The 19197-nt window shown below is 37.6% G+C and overlaps 1 protein-coding gene across 6 annotated transcripts in view; it reads left to right on the forward strand.

Moving 5' to 3' along the window:
- The window catches only part of KLHL3 (kelch like family member 3), a 196021-nt gene that overhangs the window by 101202 nt on the left and 75622 nt on the right, over positions 1-19197 (forward strand). For 5 of the 6 annotated variants that reach the window (XM_074213498.1, XM_074213499.1, XM_074213494.1 and 2 more), the window contains one exon: positions 6161-6270. In XM_074213498.1, coding sequence (XP_074069599.1) covers positions 6161-6270 — 110 coding nt within the window. The remainder of the gene's footprint in view (positions 1-6160; positions 6271-19197) is intronic. The other variant, XM_074213497.1, reaches the window with a different exon arrangement.

The following is a 19197-nucleotide window of genomic DNA, read 5'->3' on the forward strand; positions in this document are numbered from 1 at the left end:
ATCTTATTTGAGTTTTTTGAAGTTTTTTTTATATAAATCTTATTTGTACCTTACTAGTTTAATTCCCAGATATTTTATTAATTTTCTAATTATTTTGAATGAACTCACTCATCATTTCTTTTTGGCTTTTGTTAACATTACCAGGAATTGCTAATGATTTTTCCCCCCATTTACTTTGTATATAGGGATTTATTTTTAATAGGCCAATTTCTAGGAGATGTGTGGAGGTCAGTACATGTTCTACCTAACCTCTCCTACACATTATGGAGCTAGTAAAGTTGTAGTTTAATGAAGTTGAAAATGATAATTGATGTTGAAGCCTTACAAGATCATCATTTCTAATTTCTGGAAAAAAAAATCTGTTTCACCTTGTTCTGTGCTTTGGATGAGGAAATGTTTCTATCTTTGTAGGAAAGACTGTGCTTCCTAGGATGATAATCACTGAGACTGTGATTTAGCCCCAACCTCTTGGGTCCCTGGGTTTTGGAGAAGAACTAGAAGACTTGAGAATATCCAACCTGTTTTCTTCATCGATTCCTAGCAGTCCTCTGGGTGCTTCTTCTTCCTCCTGAGAGGAAACAGATTTTTTTTTTTATGAGATTTTGAGGGAGGTTGCATATGGGAGAAGAATAAAGAAAGGAAGGAGGATGAATCTGCCATGGGTGAGAGACAAGAATGTGTAGGAGGCATGAGGAAGCTTCAGCATGTCATATCTTTAGGGATTATCAGTGGGTCTTGTTCTTAATGAGTACTCTGGATATAGACCTGAGACTCCAGCTCTGTTCCTTTCCAAGTCTCTGAACTGATCTGCCTTAGATTGTGAACTATGAAAAATAAAAAAAGTCGCTACCACCTTCTCCTACTCTTCTTTCAAATGTCATTTCCTTAGTCACGAAGCTGGTAAACACAGAATGCCAAAATCAGCTCTGTGGCCAGGGGTATGTTTTCCTGGTGTGTTCAGCTGACTCACCAAATGCAGAACAGTGTAGGTTCATCTGAAGAATGGATCTTCTTTGAGAATTAATTTGGCTTTTGGACAAATGCTAAATACTGTGTGATGTATATAGTGTGGGCAGTTTCCTACTCATAAAAGTTACCTTCTACTTTTTCCTTTTACCTTGTTGTTAGGCAGCTCTAACTAGACATACTATTACTTTAAAAAATCAAACCAAAGCAAAAAACCAACTCTGTGAGCTTCAAGACGTCAAAAGTTCTTGCTTTTTGAGTAGGTTTAAACCATCCCTGCATTGTTGCATTCTGCATCGTTACATGGAATGAAGATGAAACATTCTGTACAATCTCAGAAAGTAGAAATAAGACCCATGCAGCTGTGTCCAACCTGTGGCTGGCAAGCTCTCAGGGGCCCTCTCTGAACCCATTCGAGCTTGCAGACTGGGTCACACTTATTGTTGTGCTCGAAGGTGGTATAGGTTGCATTGTTTTCATGAATGGATATTGAATTCTGAACGTGACTCAGAAGAGTTCAATGGTTGGATTCTGTACATGACTCAGAACTGAGTTCAATGGTTGGACACTACTGATGTGAGGCAAAATTTAAGCCATCTGAAAAAGAAATAGCCTCTCTTAAGAAGTAATGAGCTCCCTGTTACTGCAACAATCTATGCTCCAGAGGGACTGATTTTTTTTTAAGATCACATAATGAATTTATGGTAATTCAGTTCAATTCAATAAGCATTTAGCATCATGCTTCCTACATATGAAGTGCCTACAAATGTTTTTCATTCTTTTATTCATTCATTCATTCATTCATTCCATTTCCTATTAAATGCTCAAAGCAATTTTCTAGGCACTAGAAAGATTAAAATTGGTTCCTGCCCTGTAGGAACTTCTAGTATAGAATAGGAAATTGAATGTGAATCTCCTAAAAGGAGACGTATTTGTTCAAAAATATTTATAGCATTATTTTTATGGTGGCTAAGAATTAGAAATCAAAGGGATGCCCATCAATTGGGGAATAGCTAAACAAGCTATGGTATATGATTATAATGTAATATTATTGTGTATAAGAAATAACAGGCAGGATTTTAGAAAAACCTGAAAGGGTGTACATGAGCTGATACATAGTGAAGTGAACAGAACCCCTACTCTATATAATACTGATAAGTTATTTTAATGTCTAATTTCTTATTTTAATGTCTGAATTTTTTATTTTAGTACCTAAGTGTCTATTTCCTCTCCTCCTTTCCTCCCTCCTGGTTGATTGCTTCAGTTTATTAGTTTTTCACCTTGTTAATATCATTATTAGAAATAAAGGAAGATCTTCAAGTATATATTATTCCTGCCTTTTCTCCATGTTGTGCAGATCTGGGGACCTTTTGTTATTGTGTGCCTGGTATTATTTGCACATGGTGGCATAGTTTGTGGACAGAAAGTGTCTAAGTAGGAAAGTCTCAGCTATGCTTATATTAGGAAGGAAATAAGTATTTATTATGTGCTAAGTGCTTTACAAATATTATGTCATTTGATGCTCACAGCAACCAAGGGAGGTGGGTAGTATTGAGGAAGGAAAAAATATAGGGTAAATCTAGGCTTGGATTTGAGAATGTGTGAAGGAATTCACTGAAAGGACCTACTGGACTCAGAAGTATTTAGGGGTAAATAGGTTTATTCTGTTAAGGTAAAAAAATGAAGGAATTAAACAATAATAGGAATTTAGGAAAGTGAAGAGAGGGTGGTAGAACAGTTGGTTGATCAGCAGCAGCAGCCAGGGGGGGAAGCAGCCTGGGGAGAGAGCATTCTAAAGAGATTAGGGACAGTTGCAACTGGGCTGAATCAACAGCCAGATGGGGATAAGGTCTGGTTTATTTGGGGAGCAGCATCAAGAGAGAAAATTAAGGACAGTTGCAAGATTGTTGCAACTAGGTATCTGAGGCCACATTTGAACTCAGATCCTTCTGACTCTAGGGCCCATGCTCTATTCCCTGTTGGGCTAGATTTTTTAGGGAAACTGCTGGAGCTTCTTAAAGTAACAAAAGCATGTTTTTATCTGGAGAAGTTGGGAGGAGTCAGATCTTAAGGATTAAGGAGTGGGTAACATAGATTGTGCATGTCCTGAGGGGTCAATTTGGTGACTTTTATAGGGTAGACCATGGGATGTGAGTACCAGTGGCTTTCCTAGTAGTTTTTTATTTTTAGGTTTTTGCAAGGCAATGGGGGTTAAGTGGCTTGCCCGAGGCCACACAGCTAGGTAATTATTAAGTGTCTGAGGTCACATTTGAGCTCTGGTCCTCCTGACTCCAGGGCTGGTGCTCTATCCACTGAGCCACCTAGCCGTCCCTTTCCTAGTAGTTTTGACAGCCCTGAACAATGTGAATAGGGACAGTAGTTTTATAGTTTAGACAATGGGTTGGGGGGTCAGTGTTAATATAAGGCCAACTTGGAAAGTTCAAATCCAGTCTTAGATACTACTAGCTATATGACCTTGGGCAAGTCACTTAACCCTATTGCCTTAAATGAATTAAAAAAAGATTTTGACATTGTAAATGGAATTAGTTGAGGATTTGCTTATCTATTTGATGAGTTTATATCCAGAATGTGAGATAGGGGAGAATCTGATGAACTTTTCTGTAGATGGTATTGATATGCCAGTTGTGACATTGGGGAAAATGTAGCTGACTAAAGGTTTAGGTGGAATATGAAAAAATTCATGTAAAAGGCCTACTGTGATCTAGAAGAAATTTTAGGGTCAAAAATGTTTATATAAGTATTGCTGTGGTTAGCAGAAGTTAAGGAAAAGAAAGAGTAAAGGCAGTTAGAGTCTACAGAAGCTTTTGATGCAGCAGCTATCAATGCAGTAAGTTGTTGCTGCAACTGCATCTATGATATAAGTTCTCATGAAAGGCTGAACAATAGAGAAAAGTTACCTGGGGAATCATACTTCCTAAAAGTGGACTAGTTTCATGGAAGACAAGCCTCAACTAAGTAGAGGGTGACTTTTTTTTTATTAAAGATTTTATTTATTTTGAGTTTTATAATTTTTTCCCACAATCTTACTTCCTTCCCCCTACCCACCACAGAAAGCAATTTGCCAGTCTTTACATTTTTTCTATCTTGTACATTGATCCAAACTGAGTGTGATGAGAGAGAAATCATATCCTTAAGAAAGAAATATAAAGTATAAGAAATAACAAGATCAGACAATTAAGAGATCAGTTTTTTTCCCCTAAATTAAAGGGAATAGTCCTTGGACTTTGCTCAAACTCCATGGTTCTTTATCTGGATACAGATGGTATTCTCCATTGCAGACAGCCCAAAATTGTCCCTGATTGTTGCACTGATGGAATGAGCAAGTCCATCAGGGTTGATCATCACCCCCATGTTGCTGTTAGGGTGTACAGTGTTTTTCTGGTTCTGCTCATCTTACTCAGCATTGATTCACGCAAATCCCTCCACGCTTCGCTGAATTCCCATCCCTCCTGGTTTCTAATAGAACAGTAGTGTTCCATGACATGCATATACCACAGTTTGCTAAGCTATTCTCCAATTGAAGGACATTTACTTGATTTTCAATTCTTTGCCACCACAAACAGGGCTGCTATGAATATTTTTGTACAAGTGATCTTTTTACCCCTTTTCATCATCTCTTCAGGGTATAGACCCAGTAGTGGTATTTCTGGGTCAAAGGGTATGCACATTTTTGTTGCCCTTTGGGCATAGTTCCAAATAGCTCTTCAGAAGGCTTGGATGAGTTCACAGCTGAGGGTGAGCTTTTAGGTGATAAATAGGTGGGATCATAGGAAGCTTATTGAGCAGAGATAAGATAATAAGGGATATGTACATGAGGGGCAGTTGCCCAAGGACTTGATTCTTTCAGGTTAGGGCAGAGATTCATTATTTTGTTGATAGGGGCTTGTCTTTACCAGGGAGGACAAAGTACTTTACTAAAAATTCATTGACCTCATCTCAATAATTTGAACAATAGGATGCGGGTAGGAACTTATTTTGTCTTGAGCAATGTTAAATGTAAGCTACATGGTCAGTGTAGAGGGAACAGATTAATTATAAAACATATTTTTTCTATCCAGTACATTAATTGCCTTGATCTGAAGGACATGGATCAGGACCAGGCATCAGGTACTGAGATTGCCTTCAGGATAATTTGATTGACTAGAGTTCTAGGAAGAATCAATACTTGCTTGAAATCTCCCCTTTGTATTCTCTCTAAGAAAAAAAGACTCTATGTTTGCTCTTTCCTGCCTTTTTCCTGTTCAGAGAACAGAATGAACTTGTGTTCCAGCTTGGGGTAACTTGTGCATATGGTGGATAGGTTGGTTGTGCATATGGTGGATAGGTTGGTTGGAAGGATAGGGAATTCTACATGTACATAGTCTCCTCTCAGGACTGAAAATGACTTTTATTTTCCTTTTAAACAATAAGTTATTCAGATGGTTCAAGTTTGACTGATGGAAAGTAGTTTGAGACCACTAGAGCTACCCTGTTCTCTTCCACACTCAAAAGTGATGTTTAGTGAACAGTTTGTGAGCAGTCATAGTGAATATGTTTCAATTTTATCCCAGCTTCCCCTGTCATTTCTGAATAAAGAGAGGCAGCCTCATTTCTAACTTTGACCTCCTCCTGTACTTTTCTCTAAATATCTGGCAGCAGCAAAGGGATCCTGACCTAGTTTTGCTTCAGAGAATTATGGAGATAGGTGTTTACTGTTTTAGCAGTTTATACTCAATTCAATTCAGTAGGAAGGTCTCAGTGACACTTTTCTGAAATTCTATTATTAATTACACTGTACACTGGAAAGTGAAAATTGGGTACTTTCTGTCCTATTTTTTCTTCTGTGCTATTAAATGATGCCCACATTGTTATATTTAAAGTTCCAATTCTTTCTGTTTTACTTCTTTGTCTTTTAGTCTTAATAGCTCAGTTGGTAAATTCCATTTGTTTTATTCAATTAATGATACCACATATTTCTACAGAACTCTAAAGTTTATAAGGCACTTTCCATATAACAATCCGGGAAAGAAGGTGCATTATGACCCCCATTTTAAAGATGAAGAAGCCAAAGGCTGGAGAGGGGAAGAAAGTCAGGATTTGAACCAGTTATTTTACTATACTTCCATAACTGTTTGGTTGGTAGAGCTGGAGTTTATGATAACTTTCTTTTCTGACCTTTGTTTTTTTTGAACAGAGCAGCATTTTCCAGAGGTGATGCTGGGGGAAGAATTTCTGAGCCTTAGTCTGGACCAGGTGTGTAGCTTAATATCCAGTGACAAGCTTACAGTTTCTTCGGAAGAAAAGGTAAAACAGTAACCCCATGCTAGGGTTTGGGTTGGGGAGAATGAATTTATTGTTTTTTTTAAATTTAAATTTTTATCCGTGCCTTTTATTTTAACATTCCCTTCATTTCTCAATATGTTCCACTCCTTACCCCAGAACTAACCCTTATATAACAAAGAATATAAAAAGAAGAAATTACAACTATATAGTAAAATCAATTCAGCAACCAAGTCCAACATTATTGTTAATGTTTCGCAACCACAGTTTGCCATCTCTAAAGAAAGGAAAAAGAGATGCAGTCTGTCTCTTTTGGGGATTACTATTGGTCATATAATTATATACATTATGATATATAGTAATTAATATAGCAATAAATGTTTTACATATATTACATATATATTATAAATAATGCACAGTAGATAATATATTATTTATATATTTATTGTTCAGTTATTTTCAGGCTTATGCAACTCTTTGTGACCTCATTTTCATGGTAGATATACTGGAGTGATTTGCCATTTCCTTTTTCAGATGAGACAAACAGGGTTAAGTGACTTGCCTAAGGCCAGACCTGAAGTCAGGAGGATGAGTCTTCCTATCCCTTAGACCCAATGCTCTATCTACTGTGCCAACTAGTGATAATATATATATATATATATATATATATATATATATATATATATATATATATATATATATATAATAAACAATAATTACTAATCTATTGTATATTAATACTATATAACAATATGTATAATATATAATAAAGAGAGCATTCAGTCTTTATTATTTCCACTTATGTTTAAATAGTCATTATGCATATTGTTTTTCTGGTACTGCTTGTTTTACTTTGTCTCAGTTCATATAAGTCTTCCTGTGCTTCTTGTAATCATTTTATTCATTGTTTTTTTTAACAGTACAATACTATTTCATTACATTCACACATCACAATTTGTTTAACTCTTCCCCAGGCATTTACTTTGTTTCAGGATTAACCTTTATATTAAATGGGGCTTGTTTTCTTTTCGGATTCTAATTATATTTCATCTTGAAAAATAAAGGTTGCCATCTCCAAAAAGCATAGGCAAAGGTTTTTGTTTTTTTTAGGTTTTTGCAAGGCAAATGGGGTTAAGTGGCTTGCCCAAGGCCACACAGCTAGGTAATTATTAAGTATCTGAGGTACTCCTGACTCCAAGGCCCATGCTTTGTCCACTACGCCACCTAGCTGCCCCTATAGGCAAAGTTTTATAGAATACTTGTCCTAGTTGGGACTTTAGAAAACTCTTTGTTCATCCTCTGAATTACCACAATCCAGGCTATGGGAGGAAAGCAGCAGTTGGTTCCAGTAATCTTAATGAGGACAATAGTTTCTCTCCTACTCTGAGGCTTCCAGAATGTGGTAAATAGCCAGTAGTTAATAAACATTTACTAAATGTCTACTATTTGCCAGACATTGTAAAAAGCACTGGGATTATTGCCGGGTTTTTATTTACAACGCCGGCTTCTTTATGCTAGTCCGTCCTCTTACTCACCAGTCCAACGCTTGATGAGTCTTCGGGGTACCCCCGGCCCCCACTCTTTGATGGGGAAGAACCAGACAGAGCGCCTGAGGTGGGTAATCAGTCTTTATTCTTCTGTGATCACATTCCCGCTCCCCCCCACCTCTCCGCAGACCCTTTTATCCCCTCTGTCCTCCCTCCCATGAACTCTTACCCAATGAGGGGCCGAGTTCTGTAACATTCCCTTATAAGGTGATTATGTTTCCCCCTCTAAGCAACCGCCAAGCCTCTTCCCCCCGCCCCCAACAGATTATTAATCTGAAAAAGACAGTCTCTGCCCTTATAGAGTTTACAATCTAATGGGGGATGACAGCACACAAAATAAAGGTGAATGAGGGGGAGCTAAGTAGTGCAGGGTGTATGGTGGAAGCCAAAAGACTCCCAAACATGTCCAAGCCAGAGGGGATAGGAAATGTTTGAGGAATTGTTGGTCCTGTTCCCCTCCATAAATAGAGAGGTCTATGGCTCTACCTTCTAATCAAAGGAGCAGCCAGGTCCTGATAAGCTATATGAGCTAATGAGGCTGACGGATGTTGAATTTACCCAGTGATGAGTTAGTAATAAAATGATTTAGTGATTTAGACAGAAACAGGGAGCATTTATACTCTGGACTGGTGTGGAATGGTCTCTTAAAGTACTAAGAGGAAGGAGAACAAGAAAACACAGTGAGGCCTTGTTATGGTGGAGACAAGTGGTTTTGGGGAGTCTTTTCTCCTCTGTGTCTGTTTGTATTTTCAAGTTATATGTTCTTCTAGGAAGGTTTTGTGCACTGGACTGTACTGTGGTACTGCCTGAACAAAAGTCTGGTTGGAGACCAATTTTGTCATGAAGTCAAGATACAGTTGTACCTTGACATCATCTTATCAGCCTTTCCCCCAAACCCTTGATAGTGCCTATGCCAGAGCTAAGGTTTAGATGGTTTATAATTGCAAAGAGTTAAATTTTTTTTTTTTAGGTTTTTGCAAGGCAAATGGGGTTAAAGTGGCTTGGCCAAGGCCACACAGCTAGGTAATTATTAAATGTCTGAGACCAGATTTGAACCCAGATACTCCTGACTCCAGGGCCGGTGCTTTATCCACTGCGCCACCTAGCTGCCCCCAAAGAGTTAAATTTAAGCTTGATAGAAGGAATAATTTCCTAATATTTGGAGCTACCCCAAAGTGAAATGGTTTTCTACTGAAGATCTTTAAGTAAATGGTGGTTGAAACTTCTTTGGGTCTATTGTTGAGGGAATTCAGATTTGGTTATGGGTTGGACTAGATGACCTCTGAGAATTTGTGATTCTGTGACCTGATATCAAGAGCCAGAATTAGGAGTGAACAGAAGCTTGGGTGAACTTTTGTCTAGTTCTTCACCAAAGTGCTTAGCCAGACAGCTGACTGCAAAATGTCTCTTCAATCCATAGTACGAGGCGTTTGGTTTCCACCAAGTGTTCACAATAGGAAACCCCATGGATGAAGGTCAGGAGCAGTAATAGGTGGAATGGTATGAGTTAAGGCTTTTGATGAGGCTTTTGATCATAGAGGTTCCATATCAATCTTGGAGCTAAGTCTACAGTGGGGATCCTAGAATCATGGATCTAGGTAGTCAGGCAAGGTTGACAATATACCCTTGCTGATATTCCAGGCAATGCTAAGTGCTAGGATACAAGTACTAATAAAAAGAACAACCTCTGCCCTCAGGGAACTTCCATTCTCAGGGAAGACAGCATATAACAGGGAACTGAAGAGTTGGGGATGTTAGATGTAGAACTGGAAGCTACTTCAGGAACCATCTTGTTCAAACTCCCTCACTTTAAAGATGAGGAAGTTGAGGCTAATGGAGATTAGGGAATTGTGTAGAACGGTAGCATTCTTGCAGTCGGGACACATCAAGAGTTGCAGTGCTGTTGGGGAAAAATAATCTGCGATGAGACCCAATGATAGTTGTCCTAACTTTAATTAGCATTTATTGCATGCCTACTGTTTATCAAACACTAAGCTAGGTGCTGAAGTAAATATGAGTTACACAGTCCCTACTCTTATAGAACTCATGGCTCTGCAGAAGATAGGATCTGTGGAATGGCAAAGGATCTAGGATTTCAACAGAATGAGGAACTGTAGGTGGAAACTCCCAGATAAACTCTTGGGATTGACTGGGGCTCATAGTAATTTATGGACTTGCCCAGGGTTACACAACTAGTTAGTGTTCCATTTATTCACTCACAACACCATGTTGCCTCTACCTGAGATGTGCATGAATAGCTGTAACACTAGATCATCTCTATGATTCCTTCAGGTTTGTATATTATATTGTTGTTATTGTTTTTGCTAATAAGAACATTTCCATGTATGCATGGAAAATCATTGCCTCTTTAAAACATGCCACCAGCACAGTAATGTCAAGAACGACTGATAAGACTGCAGCATTTTTCAGGAAGATGGTTCATGCCTAATTTGGTTATGCCTAACCTAAAACTCTTTATTATCTCTCTTAAATAGAAATAAGAAGTATGGCTTTCAATTTGAAGAAGTTAAACTAAAACATTTAATTAATCACTTGATTTACATGAATGACATCAAACTGTAAGACCAAAAACACATGTAAAAGCTTTTATGACATCAAATCTTTCATCAACAATATCAAAATGCTATTTACATTTAATAAGTGTTACATATTGCAAGGAAAGAAAATGAAGACTTTGAGCTCAAATCTGGAAGAACACATTTAAAACTATGAACACCCATGTGATACCAGTCTTAATATATACTTTTGAAACTGTATGCCAGACCCAGGCCTTCAACACATAGCTCTACTTTTAGTTGCGTTGAACTTGATGTGACAATGATGAGGCCAAATACCTTGAATTACCATAGAGAACATAGAATTTATGGATTGCTAAACCTACTCAAAGAAATTACCAATGATTAAAACAAACTTGTTTGAGACTTGTGATAGAAAATACCATCCATATCCAGAGAGGGAACCATGGAGTTTAAACACAGACCAAAGTTTACTATCTTCAATTTTTTTGAAGTTGTCTTATGTATTACATTATTTTTTCTTTAATACTTTTTCTTCCATTTGGATTTGATTTTTTTTCACAGAATGATTAATATGGACCTTAGCATAATTACACATATAGAGCCTGTATTAGATTGCTTTCTGTCAGAGGGGAGGGGAGAGTGAAGGGAGGGAGGGAGAAAAATGTAAAATTCAAAACCTTGCAAAAAAATTGATTGGTGAAAACTACCGTTGCCTGTTGTTGGAAAAACAAATAAATAAAAATATTTAAAGGGAAAAATTCCAGCAGACGTCTTTGAGGAGCCATTTTCTTTCTTTTATACCTTCTCCAGATCATTTTGCAGATGAAGAAACTGAGGCAAACATGTTAAAGTAACTTGTCCAGGGTCACACAGTTAGTATCTGAGACCAGATTTGAACTCATGAAGATGTTTTCCTGATTCCAAGCCCCTATCCACTACACCACCTAACTGCCCTAGAATTTTTGCCCACAGTGTTCTGTCTACCTAATCTGAATCTTTTGAAATCTCTCTTAAATTCTATAATGCATGTCAGACAGACTTTGCATGGTTTTCCTTTAAATTATGAGGAGGGCTGGTTACTTCCTCATAAAATTCCCATCGTTTTCTGACCTTATACTATTTATAGACATTTTCATTACTATCCAGACTCCCATGTGAATTAATTCTTTGTTTTAAAATCAGTTTCTCAGCACTTTATTATTGAATACTAGGCATTGTAGTGGCACTTGGGATACCCAGAAATAAATGAAATAATCCCTGCCTTAAGGGAATTTTATATTGTATGTGTACAGCATGTATTCACAAAAGTTTCAGTGAGTTGTCCTTTTCTTTATTTCTTTGTTCCATGTTCTTCTAACTTTCTATAAAGATTAGATTGTTTTTTTTTATCACCTCTTGGCTTTAAATTGAAATCCTTCTTCCAATAAAAAAAGATAAACACTTCATTCTCAATGACAGCTTGTAGGTGTATTCTTTAAGCCACTTTACCTTCTCTTCAAAAGAAGAGGGTAGCCTATATTTAGCTCAGAAAAAAAAAAAGTTACTTGGCTATGACCCAAAATATAGGTATTCCACATAGGTACAGGCCATTGCAAAATTCTTCTTACTATCCATACTTACTAAGTGATTTCCTCAGTCCTTTGTCCTTTTGATTAAAACTTCCTTGGATAAATGCTGTGACAAATGGCTTATAGTTCATCTCTCCACTCTAGATAGGATTCTCCTTGTTCCTTATTAACACCTTGCTTGTTACCCCCAATTATCTCCCCCCAGCTTTTTTTTTTTTTTTTTTTTTTTTTTACTAATCTCTTTGTTTTACTGTCTAGTTGGACCACCCAGGGTTGGGCTAATGTGCTTATTCACAGGTCTGGGCTCACTGAATGATGAGTCCCTAGTTTCATGCTTGCATTGATTTTTCTGCCTAAACATTAATGGCAGAGACACTAATTTTGTGAATTGGCTTATCTTCCTTTTCTCTGGTTAACTATGTACTGTTTCCTTTTGTATCGATGTACCTGTTAGTGCTGCTATAAGATTTAGTTACAGTTTCATTTAATCATGACTCAGGACAACTGCTGAAAAACCCTCTTGGAGAGATTCCAGGGTATATATTTGAAAATGCCCTTCCCCGGGGCAGCTAGGTGGCTCAGTGGATAGAGCGCCAGCCCTGGAGTCAGGAGTAAGGAGTAACTGGGTTCAAATCCAGCCTCAGACACTTAATAGTTACCTAGCTGTGTGGCCTTGGGCAAGCTACTTAACCCCATTTGCCTTGCAAAAAAAAAAACCCTAAAAAAAAATGTCCTTCCCCTATATCACTTCTTCAGAGAATCTATCAAAGTTGAGATGCTTTTTTGACCACCTTTCCTCCCACCTAGTCTTCAAACTTGAGATCCTAGGTGACTTTTTTTTCCCCAATGCTAAAATATTTTTAATAAGATAGATGTAAACAAATGCACAATCATAAATTCTATTTACCATTGGCAATACAGTTTAAGATAACACCACAACAAAAGAGTAATTGCTACTGCTCTTATATGTATACACTTGTACTATACCTTTAAAAGATGGAAAAACTTCATGCTTTTAACTTTAACACCACAGCATCAGCTTGAACACTGAATTGGTTTTATGCATTTTATAGACTCCTTTTGGTTCTGTTTCATTCTGTTTTACCAATCTGAAAAATTGAGACTATTTTCCAAGAACTCCCCCCCACATCTCACATCACTCAGGTGTCTTCTACAATCTCTTTACTCCTGTCTTATATGAAGAGGCAGCCCTTCTTGCAAAAAAGAAAACCCCTTTACATGCACAAATGATCCCATTCTATCCTATTTTCCCCAATAGATTATCTCCTATAACATTCCCCACTCTCTCACTAATCTTTAATCACTCCCTGTCACTGGCTGTTTCTGTACTGTCTACAAACATGCCCATGTTTCCCTCATTCTCAAGACTTTTACTTGATCTCTGTCTTGCTAGCTATCATTCTGTATCTCTTTTCCCCTTCATAACTAATTTTTTGAGAAGGCTACAAATTTGTACCATCATTTTCTGTTCTCTCATTTCTTAACTCTCTGAAATCTGGCTTCTGACTTCATCATTAAACTGAAACTCCTTCATCAGAGGTACCAGTGATCTCTTAATTGCCAAAACTCATGGCCTTTTAGCAATCTTCATCCTTAACTTTTCTGCAGCTTCTGATAATGTTAACCACCCTTTTCCCCTTGATACTGTCTTCTCTTGAGTTTTTTTTGGGACACTACTTTCTCTTGGTCTTCCTCTTACCCGTCTGACCATTCCTTATTATCTTTGCCGAATCTTTTTCCAGATTGCACCAGTTAACCTTGGATATTCCTGAGGCTCTGTCCTGCTGCTTCTTCTCTTCTCCCTTTGTAGATTCTGGTGATCTCAATTGGCTGCATGGATTCAATGGTCAAGGATTCAATGCAAATGATTCTCAGATCTGTTTATCTAGCCCTGACCTCCAGTCTTGCATTTTTATCTATGTCTACATCATGAATTGGATGTTACAAAGATGTCTTAAACTCAACATGTCCAAAACTGAGCTCATTGTTTTTTCCCCCTAAGAAAGGGATGGGGAACCTCTGATCCATGGGCCATATTGGTCTGGTGTTGCCATGGAAACTGCAGATGGGATTTAATAAATGTAGTAACTTTTTAGGGGAATTAATTCTATGTATGACCAAAACATAGCTCTCAAATAATGTTGTAAATATCTAAATGGCCCTTGGCAGAAAAAAAGGTTATTCATTCCTGCTTATTAAGCCTTTCTGTCTTGCTAACTTTCCTATGACTGTCATGAGAATCCATAATACTAGTGCCTTCACTCTGAGATCATCTTCCAAATACAAACCATATGTACTTGGTTTTTTGTGTCTTGTCTTTTCCTTTAAAATGTTATCTCCTTGAGGAAAAACTGGAACTTTCTTGTGCCTTTCTGAACGAATGAATGAAAAAGAATTCATTAAGTGCTTACTATATGCCAACCACTATAATTCTGGGCATGCAAAGTCAAAAAAGGAGACCACACATAAAACTGAATTGTGACCAAGAAGGCTACAACTAATGTAGATCAACTAATCTAGAAAGTAACAGGAATGTGAGTGGGTTCTTTGGGGAGTGATTCATACAGAACATTCAGGAACAATAGCAGAATTGATTTGATCAGATACTAGAGCTAGAGGTGGAGAGAGAAGAAGAAAAGAGTGTTTTTCCTAGGTGTAAAGTAGATGTACCAAGCCTGGAGTTAGGAAGATCTTAGTTCAAATCTGATGCACATACTTATTAGCTGTGGGTCCCTGAGCAAGTCACTTAACCTCTGTTTGCTTTGGTTTCCTCATCTGAAAAATGGTAATAATAAAAAAGATCAAATATGATAATAATTGTAAAATGCTTCACATAGTGCTTGTCACAGAGTAAGCATAATGTAAATTACTATTACTACCATTATTATTATTATAACCACTACAACTTAACATATATATATATATATATATATATATATATATATATATATATATATATAGTTATATGTTGTTTTCTTCCCCCCTCCCCAGAAATAAAACATAAATTTCTTGAGAGCAGGGACTATTTCATTTTTGTTTTTGTTTCTCTATTACACTGTGCCTGATGGATCATTAAGAGCTTAATGATTTTTGTTGATTGATTTATGACAATACTATTTCTCTTTATTTTATTTTATTTTATTTTAGGTTTTTGCAAGGCAAACGGGGTTAAGTGGCTTGCCCAAGGCCACACAGCTAGGTAATTATTAAGTGTCTGAGACCGGATTTGAACCCAGGTACTCCTGACTCCAGGGCCGGTGCTTTATCCATTATGCCACCTAGCTGCCTCTCTATTTCTCTTTCTTTCCTACTTTTTTTATTGTTTCTTTTTATAATCTTTACCTTTTATACTAAATAAGTTAGCATGGTGTGCTATATATAGTGTATTGGATTTTGAGTCAGGAGGGGAAGTCAATTTTAACTTTTCTGAAAAATGAGTGGTTTGGACCAGATGATTTCTGAAGCTCTAAATCCTTGATCCTAAGAAAACTAATAGTCTGGAACTCACAGTCTGTGACATCCTCTGGGTGTAAGTAAACCACTTAGCCTCTCTATGCTTCAGGCAGTTCCTTAGAGTTTAAATATAAAGTCGTAGCATGAAATCTGTTTCGTCTGTGCGATCTGCTGATGTGATAGGCTTTGGTGGAGGTAGTTCCCACACTGGGAATTCCTTATGCTAATGAAATCATAGATATTTATTTATTTTTTGACTACATGCAAAGATAGTTTTTTAACAATCACTTTTTATAAGATTTTGAATTTTGCATTTTTCTTTCTTCCTTTCTCCCTCCCCCAACAGAAAGCAATCTAATATGGGTTATAGATGTATAACTATGTTAAACATGCATTCATATTACACATATTGTGAAAGAAGAATCAAATTGTCTTCTAGGAACATCTTAAATAGACTTTATTTGCCCTTCCAACATGGATGCTCTTTGTGGGTAAGCAGGATGGGAGATAGAGTGATTATGTATTATTACATTGGTCACTCAGGTTATGCTGGAACCATTGCCAGAGATCTCGGAATTATTGTGATGTGTATACAGCTTGGTGAGAAATCTGTGCCTTTATTTCTGTGCCTTTGAACAAGATGGCCTTTGTGCTAGGGATGAATTCCTTTCTCACCCCCCTCCTCAGAATCTCTAATTCTTTCAAATTTCAGCTGAAATGCTGCCACCTCCCACATGAGACCTTTCCTTGCCCTCTCAGTTGCTAATGCCTCACCCTGAATTGCCTTTTCTTCTAAGCATCTGTATACTTAGCTCTGCAAGAATATAAACTTTTTGAAGTCAGGGACTCTTTCCTTTTTACTTTATCTCTTCAGTGAATACAATACCTTACACAGAGTAGACACCTTAAAGCTGCTTGTGAGTCCATTGATTTTTGAGATAAGGGCAAAATTGGATTTTTTCACTTGATACTCAGTTTGAGTACCCAGTGATGGCATCTGTCATCTTCATTAGTGAAACTCTTTGGGGTTTCCTTGACCTGGCTGAAATATCCCACCTAATTTTATGAGATTCTGATCTTTTTACCAGCTTGTCGATCTGTGCAAAGCTGGAAAAGTGTTGCATGAAGAAATGAAATTTCTTGAGTCTCTAATATGAGGTTGCATTGATGACTATATATTGCCCATAAATATTAGTAGGGAATCTCCTATATAGTCTTCTCTATCCCAGTACTTCTGCAAGAGGGTAGTGATTTGTTTTAGACCTCAGTAGTTCATCTGACCTTTGACCAGCAATGTGTTATGAATTATGTTAGAATTGTGTTAGAATTAGTTTTTCAATTAAGAAGCATTTATTAAGCTACCATTATGTGCCAGTTTAAGTTCTATGTGTAGAACATGTAGAGAGACATATAGTTATGTTAAGAATAATTACAGAGGGGTGGCTAGGTGGCGTAGTGGATAAAGCACCGGCCTTGGAGTCAGGAGTACCTGGGTTCAAATCCGGTCTCAGACACTTAATAATTACCTAGCTGTGTGGCCTTGGTCAAGCCACTTAACCCCGTTTGCCTTGCAAAAACCTAAAAAAAAAAAGAATAATTACAGTAGCATCTGGGGGAATCCCTCTCTTCAATGATTCTATCCCTGGCCCCTCTCAGCTGAAAGTAATCTATTCCCCAGATTTTTTCTAGCACTTTGCCTGGACTTCTCCTTTGTATTTAACTCACTCCTGTTTGATTCTTAGCTATTTGTCTTACTAGTAGGATCTGGTGCTTGGACTGAGATTTGAAGGAATGGGAAATATAATAGGTAGCAGTGAGGAGAGAGAGAATATATCTCAGAGTGGGGGGCAATTGTGGACAGAGGTATGGAGGTGGGAGAGAGGGAGGATGAGTAACAGCAAGGTCAGTTTGATTAGACCATCAAATGCACAAAAGGGAGGGTGGATTATACTGGAAAAGTAGGTTGATGCCAAGTTAGAAAGGTCTTGAAATGAACAAAAAAATTTGTATTGGACCCTACAGAGTGCATAGGACAGCAGGGGGGTTGTAGGATTTTGTGAGTGTGTGCAAGAAGAGGGAAGAGATCCTGGTAACTTTAGCTTAGATTATTCCTCCTCATTCTTGCCCACAAAGCCTTGTGCTCCTCTTCAGAGCTAGATCTTCCAGACTGTACTTTTCCCTTCAGAGTGGATTGGCCAGAGAATAAGAGAGCCTGAACCTCAGGGGTCAAGGGCAGAGTGGAACCTTGGTCTTTCTTCAAAGGGTCGCTGCTCCTCTAAACTCTCCAGGCCCTGTTTCTCAGAATCACTGGGGCTGCTGAGACTATTAGAAGAGAAATAGAAAAGACTTGGATACAAGCCTAGGCCAGCTCAGAATATGGGAATGATTTAAATTTCTGCCAGAGAGTAAAAACAGATGTGGGGAATAAGAGGGCTGAGCAGGAGAACTGCTTAGCCATTTGCCTCCCTTCTTTGATTTGTTCTTAATTTTTTTTAAAGGACCATGAGGTTATTAGAAGTTTCAGAATCAATTGGGGATAGAATTATATTTCTGCAATAGATTAAAAAAATGCAGAAAATTAAGGTGTTTCTCATATATCCTTTCAGCAACTGGATGTGTTCTTGGGATCAGAGCTAAGCCTGAAATAGAAATCCCATTTATATATTGGCCTCTGATACTCAAAAGTTCTTGCTGTGGCCCAAGAAAGCCATTGAGAGCCCCGGACTGTGCGACAAATTCTTTGGAATTCTTATAATTAATGCAGAGCTTGAAAGAAAAGACAAAATGATTACTCACAGCCAGCTCTCCTGGATTTTGGTCCAGACTGTGCTAGGGCTGTGGGAAAATTATTTAGGTCTCAGTTTCCCCACCTGGGAAGTCTCTACTTCTTGGGGATGGATACCTTCTTCATGGACCCAATAATATAGTTCTAAAATTCCACAGAAATGGGTTTGTATACACATTTTAAATGGAAAGGGCTCAGATTATTGATTTAACCCTTGAAAAATGAGAAACAGATTATGATACATTTATATTATAGCAGATGTTTATTAAATGTCTGCTGTGTGCAAAGCAATTTCTGGGGCATATGTAGTTTAGTAAGACATGATCTTAAGACACGATTAACTTGTGGGGAGATATGTACAGTAATAATTAAAATGCGCACTGTTACTTAAATAGTACATTAAAAGAGCAGATAAAATGCTTTAAAAGGTCTGGGTGCCAAGGACGTTACTGTCCAGGCTTCATGGAGGAAGACACATTTGAGTTTGTCTTTAAAATTTAGCTAGGACTACAGAAGTTGCAGAGCGGGAGGGAGGCCATTCAGTCTATCAATGAAAAAGCACATATTAAGCCCCTAGAATGTGAAAGGCAATGTGCCAGATTTGAGGATACAACTACAAAGAAATCCTTGTTCTTGAAATGCTTCTATTCTTCTGAGGATGTAATAAGCATACATATATTCTTTGCAGAATAAATATGAGAAGAAATACAAGGTAGTTGGGCATGGCAACTGGGGACATCATGAAGGGCTTCCTATAGAGGTTTGAGTTATACAGGCTTGAAAGTCTGTGAGATGGAACTAAGAAAGATGTATATTCCAGGCATTGTGTGTGTGTGTGTGTGTGTGTGTGTGTGTGTGTGTGTGTTATTTGAGGAAAAGAGAGGACAGTTTGGTTGAATCATTGAGTGTTGGAGGGAGAGTAATGCACAATGAGTCTGGAAAGGTAGGGTGGGTGAGGATGTAAAGGATTTTAAAAGTTAACTATTCTTGGTCTAAGGTAAAACTCATGGAGGAGAAAAAGTATATATAATATGGCA

Source organism: Macrotis lagotis, chromosome 1 (assembly GCF_037893015.1).
Source record: "Macrotis lagotis isolate mMagLag1 chromosome 1, bilby.v1.9.chrom.fasta, whole genome shotgun sequence".
Taxonomy (NCBI): Eukaryota; Metazoa; Chordata; class Mammalia; order Peramelemorphia; family Peramelidae; genus Macrotis; species Macrotis lagotis.